The sequence below is a fragment of the Cardiocondyla obscurior genome, linkage group LG17, assembly GCF_019399895.1.
Source record: "Cardiocondyla obscurior isolate alpha-2009 linkage group LG17, Cobs3.1, whole genome shotgun sequence".
In the NCBI taxonomy this organism is placed as follows: Eukaryota; Metazoa; Arthropoda; class Insecta; order Hymenoptera; family Formicidae; genus Cardiocondyla; species Cardiocondyla obscurior.
Window position 1 is genome coordinate 546,270 of NC_091880.1, and position 9,816 is coordinate 556,085.

The 9,816-nt window shown below is 42.4% G+C and overlaps 2 protein-coding genes across 2 annotated transcripts; one reads left to right on the forward strand and one right to left on the reverse strand.

The window, feature by feature from the left end:
- Positions 1-4,269: 4,269 nt before the first annotated feature.
- Positions 4,270-8,021, reverse strand: LOC139109340 (neither inactivation nor afterpotential protein G). The gene is made up of 9 exons (XM_070668323.1): positions 7,477-8,021; positions 6,956-7,158; positions 6,381-6,740; positions 6,021-6,191; positions 5,762-5,915; positions 5,515-5,636; positions 5,148-5,331; positions 4,796-5,018; positions 4,270-4,704 (listed from the first exon to the last, which is right to left on the reverse strand). The coding sequence occupies exons 1-9, from the start codon at positions 7,595-7,597 to the stop codon at positions 4,569-4,571; spliced, it is 1,674 nt and encodes a 557-aa protein (XP_070524424.1). The 5' UTR covers positions 7,598-8,021; the 3' UTR covers positions 4,270-4,568.
- Positions 8,022-8,333: 312 nt separating this feature from the next.
- Rpl24-like (ribosomal protein L24-like) lies at positions 8,334-9,405 on the forward strand. Its single transcript, XM_070668087.1, has 2 exons — positions 8,334-8,471; positions 8,741-9,405. Exons 1-2 carry the CDS (start codon positions 8,391-8,393, stop codon positions 9,185-9,187), a joined length of 528 nt encoding a protein of 175 aa, XP_070524188.1. The 5' UTR covers positions 8,334-8,390; the 3' UTR covers positions 9,188-9,405.
- Positions 9,406-9,816: the final 411 nt, after the last annotated feature.

Here is a 9,816-nt window from a genome sequence, read left to right on the forward strand (position 1 = left end):
AAATTACGGCTGCCCGCGGGAGGAGAGTGAGGGAGCAAAATTGATGTCATCACTGCACCTACACCGCGCGCAGAGAATGCACTGACAACTACTGTACCGTTTGCTCGTATAGTATATAATAGTACTATACCGTAGTTGATAATGATTACATAGTACATGTATCACGCACGCATAAGCATATTTAAAAATTCGACGGGGCAAAGAAAGGAACAAAAAATTGATAAAAAGGAAAAAAAAAAAGTTCGCAAAGGGAATGACACGCGACAGAGGACGAGAGACAAAATTGCAGAAAGACAAAGAAAAAAAAAAGGCAGAAGACGGAGGAGGAAATACAGGCGCACGGCGTAGCGATGTCGCAGAGCGGGACCTCGAACGTCCGGGGAAACGAGAGCGGCTCGTTTCCCGGCCGTAACTTATAGTACAAAACGTAATGTTTAAGGGTTAACAAAACAGGACAGGGGAGCAGAACGGTGTGGATTTTGTAAACTTACTATACACGCTGTAAAAAAAAAAATAATAGAATAGACACACGTAGGGAAAGAAGAAAGAGAAAAAAAAAAAATCATGTGCGGCGCGCGACCGGAAGCGCGTCGGTGACGAGAGCTCGCGGTCGTTTCGCGCAATCGACCTCCGCTCACCGGAGCCCAACGCGATCACGATGAACGATTTTTTGCACCTTTGTAGACCTCGTCGACATGGATCCGTTAGCGTTTAATAAGCGCGAACGCGTTTTCTCGCGATCCCACAGAACTCGCGTCTATCTCTCGCGTTCTTCATCCCCTTCCGCCCCGTTCCTTATCTAATCAACAATAAGACTGATCTCTCATCGTGGCGACGTATGCGAGAACACTGCCACAGGCCGGACCGGGAAACTCCGCCAGCCTCGTCACCGATTCGCGCTCGCATAACGGCCCGCGGCCGCTGCAATAACGGATCACAATACTTCGTCACGCAACTAGTACAAATACTACCTCACACACGACATACAGGGTGCACACAGGATAAAGCTTACGAGTAAAAAAAAAAAAAAAAAATCTGTGTATAACACGATAGTTTGCAAGATCGGATGGGACCGCGTCGCGCCGCCATCCCCGCCGTCAGTCTCATTTCGGCGGGGCAAAGATTCAAGGGAGAAGATAGTGGAAGGAAGAAGAAGAGAGAGAAAAACAAAAAAAAAATCTTAATGAACTTTTCTCGTTTCCTGAAAACTGTCGGCACGGTGTGCGGCGCGTCGCGAGTCCTTTTTCTCTCAGGAATATGAAAATCAAGTACAAACTACAAAGTATAATAGTCGATAAGGTTCTTAATAAACATAAATCAATGAATCAAGCGATGCAATAGTCGGGTGTATAGTAGGGACTGTGTCGGTGTGTTCGTTCGTTAGAAAAAAAGAAAAAAAGAAAAAAAAAAACGAAAAAAAAAAGAAAGAAAAGAACCTCTTCTCTCCGATGTATAATCGCGCCGCGAATCAAGCGCTCGCCGATTGACCGCCGCGAATTCGCGATTGCTCGCCTGTGGAAGTCACCCACTTATCGCCGATTTCTCTCTCGCGATTTTCCCGCACGACAAACGCTCGGCGTGCGTCAAGAGACGCGCCCGGTCACGCATTTATAAGATATACGAAAATAGCGAGTCCACGCGCTTCTCTCGAGTTTCTTTTTATGCACGGACCCCTTTGTCGCACGTCGAGACGCGCGCGAGTGTCCTCGTTGTTTGCGACACGTGTATTTGTTCTTCGTTGATTCTTCTAATCCAGCGACGTTATATTTCATTTCGCGGCCGATCGATTTTTCGCTTTGTTCAATTTTTACTTGGTCCGCCCAAACGAGGCACGTCGCTTGTAACCCACCGAATTTATAACAATTTTTTTTCTTCCTTTTTTTTTTGTTTTTTTTCTTTATAATATATAAAATGTAACAAAATTACTTTAAAAAAAAGTAGTAATGAAAAAGAATTTCGTACAACATAGACGCAAATTAGGGCTCATTTTGCTTTCCGTTTAGCTTCGGTAGACGCGAAGATCACCGCCGGTGGAATCCTCTCCCTTTCTGATCGACGGGAATTTACCGCGCGTTTAATTGCCGGTTTTCATTAACATTTTCTCCTTTTCTTTTTTTTTTTTTTTTTTCCTCCACCTTTCACGGCGCTCCGTGTAGGTGGAAGACGCGAGTTTTTCTTTAGTTGTTGGACGCGAGTTTATCTAGTGCTCGGAGAATAATCAACAGTTCAGACTTCACCAACGCTTTAATATACAGAGACACACGCACATACGATGATACAATATATTGATAAGTATACGAAACCGCTTCTACCTCAGACTCCGTATCTATATTTATACATATATCGATATATAGTTACACGCGCATTTACTACGGTTCCTCCGCATTTTCTTGTTTTTATTTTTTCCGTTTTTTTATATATATATATATATTTTTTTACTTTTTATTATTTTTTTCTTTTTTTTTTCTTGTTTTCCGCGAGGCATTATTTTCGCGTTCCTCGTTTTCTCTATCACCGCCGCATATTTACGCCGAGGTGAAGTCGTAGATATGCCGGCGTCGCAAAAGTGGACAACAGACGGATGAGATTTATACGTAATATACATATATATACATACACATAAATATATATTTAAAGAGATAGAGAGAAATAGAGAAGGGAATATACAGAATATATATTTTACCCGTCGCGTACCTTCCGAGATATCACATACCCCCTCCCTTTTCTACCCCCCGAGTATAATGTACATATATCCGTTTATATTTATTTATTTATGTTTCTATGCGCTGGACGCGTCTATGTTACACGCAATTACAAATTAATTAATAATCTATCCCTATATTAATGACGAGAGAAAGAGAAAGAGAGAGAAAGAGAGAACACTCATTTTTTCAATATAAAAATATATATAAAAGTATATATATAAATACAATATAAATAGATAGTTATATATCTAATATTAAGGAATACTTGTTTAGATCTTAAGCGATCCCCGCGTCGTGGTCCCGCGATGCGACTGCACACTCTTCGAGGAAAAAAAATACAAAAAAAATAAAAAAAAATAAAAAAAACTATCTATAGGCAGAAGCAAAAAGGCGAGAATAAAAAGATTAAAAAAAAGAGAGACAGGAAAAAAAAAAAAATGTGGCGCTTGACGCATTCGATGGCGCGGTGCACGTCCGGCGAGCTTCTTCCGCGCGCCGGAAATGCCGCGGAGCCGAAAAGTCCACATGGCGAATGCTCCCCCGCGTGTTTCCCGTTGATCTGAGCCGATCTTCGCGAACGACCGGGCACCGAAGCTGCTAAAATCTCAGGCTACACTCGCGCGATCATGGTTCACCCGATTAAAATGGACTTGCGTAAAGCCCAGGCCCAGATCAACGCGAATCACGGCGATTACTCGACACGCGTCGCGGCACGGATACCAGATTTGTCGCCGATGGCGATCGAGAGGGGTTGTCGCTCGATCCAAAAAATTCCAATTCTCGTTCGACTCGCGCCAAAGTTGCTTTTTATTCACACCACTTTTTCATCCACCCCGCGCGGATGAAAACCTGTCGAGACGGCGTTCCCCGAGGCGGGCGCGAGGCTCGCGGCGTGCGTCGCGAATAACGTGGTTACCAATTTTTGTTTTAAGTTGAGAGATTAAGTTTTACGTTACGTAATTATTGCTGTAAATGGAATGGAGAGATGGTAAAGGGAGGAAAAGAAGAAAGCAGTTAAATGCGAAGCGCCGTGAATCGGGCTCGTTTATTCGCGGCACGAGCGAGGCGCATATACGGGCATAGTTACGTTTCCGAAAAAAAAAAAAAAAAAAAAAAAAAATACGAGACGACATTTCGCGGGTTATTACGAACTATTTTTATTTATAAGAGGCGACGCAGGTACGCGTGCGTGTGAATATGTGTGAATGCTTGAGAGGAACGGAGAGATACGATCGCCGCGAGATGACACGAGTTTCGCGTAAGACGAGCGAGAGATAAGATGCGGGAAGCGAAAGTACATGTATGGGTGTGTGTGTTTGCGGATATGCGCGAAGCGAGGATAAAACGCGGAGGAGCGAAAGAAGGAACGCCGAAACTCTGCCATCGCAAAACGATCCCGGACGGAAGATGGGGTTGAAAGGGAAATTCTTTCGAGGGGGGGGAGGTGAAAAGGGAGAGTGTAAAAAAAAAGAGAAAGTTATAAGTTTCCCTTTTTTTTTCTTTTTTTTTTCTTTATACTCCGAGCGCGGACGGGGTGGCAGGGATTCGTGGCTATGCCGTTGAGTGTAACTCACCATTTTTTTGTTTGTATAAAAATTAATCGAAATTTAATTAGATTATTAATAACTGTTCGATTACTGTAAAACAAAAAAAAACTTTACCATTAATTATAAATTACAAAAAACTTGGAGCACCATGGACTCTCTGTTCATTTACGAATTGATTGTTCCTTCGTCCCGTGTCCTATCCTCGAATCATCCACCAACAAGTCCACGACAGGTAATTATAAACTACGCAACGTGATTTGCGAAGGTTATTATTTTTACAATCGTATGTGTTACACGTCGTACAATTGGCTGCACTTCAGTTGGACAGTCGATCTAAAATCATATCGGACGCGCGTTCAGCCATTGCGATAAGAACCGAGTTTGGCGTGCCGGAAATTGGCGACGGCACCACGCTGGCGTCCATGATCCTCAACCCACTCACGCCTTTCACCCTGAAGAATGTAATTATAATTTCTTTTTTTTTTACGATTACTCCACTTACGTAAATTACGTGTTTCGTTGATTCGATCCCCCATCGTTTACCTCAATTCCTCGTCTACCACCGCGTCGTCGCTCGCGCTCATCCTGCACGTGCCGCACGGATGGTAGCCCGTGATCCCTGCGATTCTCATGACGCACTCCGAATAATCGAAGTCGCGATAGTCCTGTCGCAGGTGGCGACATTCCTCGAAATCGGGGACGTGAACCTTCGCGCCGTACTCGCGAAACAGCCTCGTGTCAAGAGTCTTCAGCGCGAGATTTATGGCTTGGCGGTAACGATGAAAGATTAATTAACAGTTTAAATATAAATTTACATCGAAGGTGCCATTCACGTTTTTTGAAAGAGAAAGAAAGAGAGAAAACAAAATTTTTTTCGGTACGTAAACGATATTACCTCGATAGGTGCACGCAACGTCATCGGAATCTTCGAGATACGCGGGGTTAATTTTCGGAGGGTCGCGAATATTCCTCGATCTCAACGTCACGCTTCCACGACTCTTCGGTTGCAAGCACGTAACCAGATAAATGAATCCCTCCTTCATACTGTCGTTATACGACGGAAACAGCGACCTGTATGTCTAATAAAGAGCTGTTAATTTTTCCCGATGAGCAACGACCGTGGAAATTGTAAATAGTAACTACTAGAATAGAACGCGAGCGTCATATGCGACGAGAAGTGCGATTGTCTGTCGAGACGCAACTACTGCGACACGTTATTTTAGTTAAAGTCCAAATATATAACAGTTAGATGGTTCGTTCACCTCGGTTTCGAAATTTGAGATGGCCTTCAGCAATTTTTCTTCCGCGGACGCCACTCCGAAAAGCAGAAGACCACTGTTATTAGCACGCCCCAATCCCATTACGCCGTTAGTGGCCAACCATCCTTTGACATGCAATGAAGAAAAAGGTACACGGGCAAAATTACAACGTCTCGTACCGCGCGCGGGCTTATCTACGGACACCGCGAGCAAATGCCCAGCGTCGTTATTGGCGCATAATCGAATTTACCGGTTCCGAAGGCGAAATAATTGAACACCTCGGGTAAAGTTTGCAGCTTAACGAGCGTAATACTGACTCGTTCCCGCAGATTCACGTAAATAGGAACGTTCAGGTGGTCAAACAAATTCTGGCCCACCTCCGGCAGATCTTGCACCACGGGTATCTACAGATCGAATATATCGTTTTAATCGTAAATCGCAAAAATTCGAAGAGAGAAAGAGAGAGAGAGAAAGAGATATATATATGTATATATATTCTAATTCGCCACCTCATGCTTTTTCAGTGCGCTGGCGGACCCTATGCCGGAAATTAGAAGTAACTGCGGGGTATTGATAGCGCCCGCACAGAGGATTACCTCCTTCCTCACGCCGATGTTCCCCACGGAGCCGTTTTTATGTATCACTTTAATGCCATCAACCTTGTTATGTTTGAAAAGTATCTGAAGTATATTGAATAAAAAGATAAGAAATATATATTTGTGCGAGCAACATTAAAGAGCTAAAATTCGAGGAATTTTTTTTAAATAAAAAAAAATTTACTTGAGTACGTTAAAAAAAAAAAAAAAAGATAGCTATCAGAAATTATTTTCTCCGTTAGTTTGTAAAATACATGGTAACGTGACGGAAACCTTGGCGACGAGGGTGTTCATCAGAATATGTAAATTTTTGCGGTTCCAAGCTTTTCTCAAGTACGCGTGATGAGTGCTCCAGCGAGCTCCCCTTTTCGCGGTATACGTCGCTTTTCTCAAAGACACGTTATCCAGCTTCAGCGACTCCTCGGCCAGGACGAAGGCCTTCGTTAAGTATTCTTCCTCCGGCATCGAGATAACGTTCATGATATCGGACACCTTTTGAAAGTAGGGAAGTAAGTCGGCGTGAGACCAACCCTTCGGCCACCTTTTGTAATCCTCGAGCTTTCCGAAAGAATGAACGAGATAATTAAGCTGCCCGCTTCCTCCAAGTCCTTTCCCCCTCGGGCAATTTTGTCTCTAAACAAATGTGATCGATGAAGAAGCTTGCCGCGTCGAAAGTTAACGATGCGTTAGTACGAGTTTTTGGAATTTTGTTTTGTACTATATACGAAAGAAAAAAAAAATGAGTTTTATAAGACGTAGTGTACGTTTTTAAATAAATATTTCGGTTTCGATAGAAACCGTTTGCGCAAAACGAAAATTCCTTCGCCGGAAGACTGAGCTTTAATTACGTGGCCGTAGAACCCTCGGGATGAGAAGACTTGCGGCTCCATTTGGTAGGCCCAATCGACCTCTGTGCCTTGCATCATCGGCGCTAAGAGCGGCATAGTCGATAGCCATCCGAAGTATCCACCGGCCTCCACAAGCAAAACGGTCACGTTCGAGAGTTCTGAGAGCCGTGATGCAATCACGCAGCCACTCGTACCAGCGCCGACTTGAACCCCGCGACAGCAAAAGCAATTTTTATTACATATCGTAATTGCGGCTTTAAAAAAAAAATTTCTTTTCTCAATACGCATCATCGATTTTAGAGATATATTAAATTTCAGACACGTATGCCTCAAAGATTATTGACAGAATAAAAAAAAAAGAATCTCACTGCGATAAATATCTTCCGCCAGTTTAGTTCTAAAGTATATGGGACACCTTTAACGCATCGCAATTTGTGCCAATACTCTATAATTGAAAATCGATGACGCGTACTTCAGGAACGTGAATGTCCCGACGAAACGAAAACCGAGCAGGAACTCACCGACTATGTAATCGTAATGCGCCTCGGGGTAAACGATGACGCTGGCCGGCTCGCTGAAGTAATTCCGGTAGATTAACGACAGCAGTAAAATTGCGATCGAGATCGATACGTGTCCCCACATGCCGCTACTCGAAAATCGCTGGAAAGACACATTCGCTGTTGACGGCCGGTGCGTTGCAATACTGAGACAACGTGTGAAACAACGCGGAACTGCAGCGACCGCAACGTTCGATCTCAATATTAAATTAGCAGCTTTCCGTTTGCAATCGATACCGTAAAAGTAACTCTAGAAACGGTCTAAGGCATCGCCACTGGCAACATAATATCGAGGGTGCATAATTACTCGGATAAAATTGTACCCGGTCGGTCTGCCGCGTTGCGAGCTAAGGGTCGATTGCTCCAACTTTCTGGTAACTTCAATGACCAGACTTTCTTCGACTCTACCTGACGGATAAACATATTGTAATATGCACGCACGTGTATTTCTATTAGCAAAGCACAGAAAAAAAAAAGAACAAAAATTCTATAATTACAAAATATCGACTTAATACTTTTATCATGTAAAAAAAATTCTTTTTATTTAAATAATTAATTTTTAAATTACTTTCTGTTTTTTTCTTTTTGGCGAATTTTGTTTGCTTATTGCAGGGATCTGTGCTATCGAATACTGTTAATTTGATTATCAATAAGTAATAAGATTTGAATTTTTTCTGATTTTTTAAAACATCTATTATTTTAAGCGTATTGTAATATATGTTAATTGTTCTATTTTTTACAATTAATTCACGCAAAAAAGAATAAAAAGAAACGATCATTCTTCTTGACTGTCGGTAAATTTTTCGATGTCTGTTCGTCCATTCGACAACGTAGTAACCGCAGTAAAGCACGTGTGTTCTTTCACAACTCCTCGCAACATGCGTATAGAAACGTGTTACTTTTGCTCGTCCCGGATATATCCGGGACATGGGATTCAGTTTGTGAGGAATGATTGCAAGGTAAGAAATATACAATAATAATAAATCTAAAACTAGCAGGAATTTAAATAACGATATCACGGGTGCCGTGTATTCCTGACGTTAAGCCTAAGAGGTTATGTACGTCACGTAAACACCCTAACGCTAAAGTTACTTTTCTAAGAGATTTACTAAAGTTTATATCTTGTACACGTTTCAAAAATAATTTTCCTTTGGTGGAACTATCGCTTGTGGTGTTTCACGATCCTAGCCGGCTTCTGACAATTTCCAATTGCTTCTATTATTTCCAGATATTCAAGTTCTGCCGTTCGAAATGTCACGCCGCGTTCAAGAAGAAGAAGAATCCTAGAAAGGTCAAATGGACCAAAGCCTACAGGAAGACCGCTGGCAAGGAGCTGGCGGTGGATCCGTCGTTCGAATTCGAAAAGAGAAGGAACATACCCGTCAAATACAACAGGGAGCTGTGGAGCAAGACTGTGGAGGCGATGAAAAAGGTTGAAGTTATCAGGCAGAGGCGGCAGAACCTGCACATCATGCAGAGGCTGCGTAAGGGACGAGAACTCGAGGAGGAAAAGGATATCAAGGAGGTGCAACGTGACCTGTCGCTCATTCGTTCACCGGCCGCTGGCCTCAAAGAAAGGAGGAAACAGGAAGAGGCTGCTGAGCAACACGAACAAATGCAGATAGAGGAAGGACCCGACAATGAACTCGAAGCGGAGGCAGTGGAAGTTAATTAAATCGTTGTATATACCTTTAAGTCTATCTTATTTTCACATACGATAAATTATTCCACTATGTTAATAAATTATAAGTTAGAATATACGTTGTAATAATTCTATATAGATAATCAGTTTTTATTTGTGTAACGAAGAGAAGCATACCATTTTTTTTCAAGGAGCCGTTTTTATCTGACAAAATCTGTGTTAAATTGAATAAAATTTATTGTTGCCGATTATTATCTAAATTTTTGTCCCACGTGAAAAACTGTTTTAAACTCTTTGAGAGGTTTCTACAGATGGAGCTACTAGGTCCGACGAGCAGACTAAAATGTAATCGCCTCGGCACGCGTTTACGATCCTCATTAGGTTCTGTTCGTTCATTGCATCTGTTTTTATGATCGTCCGCGTACTTATTTTGCAAAAAAAAAAAAAAAAAACCGTACCGGCCGTATAATATTCTCATTGCGGGTAACATTGTAATAAGAATAAATAATGTCTCTCTATTATATCACACAGTTGTATGTACAATGAGCGGGCATTAAAGCCGCGATATCCGCGTTCCAAGGTTTCGACATCAATCGCCTCGTATTGTGCACCGTTTCTCTTTTTACATTTTGCCGCGAGTTAAATGCGTAATTACGGCACCA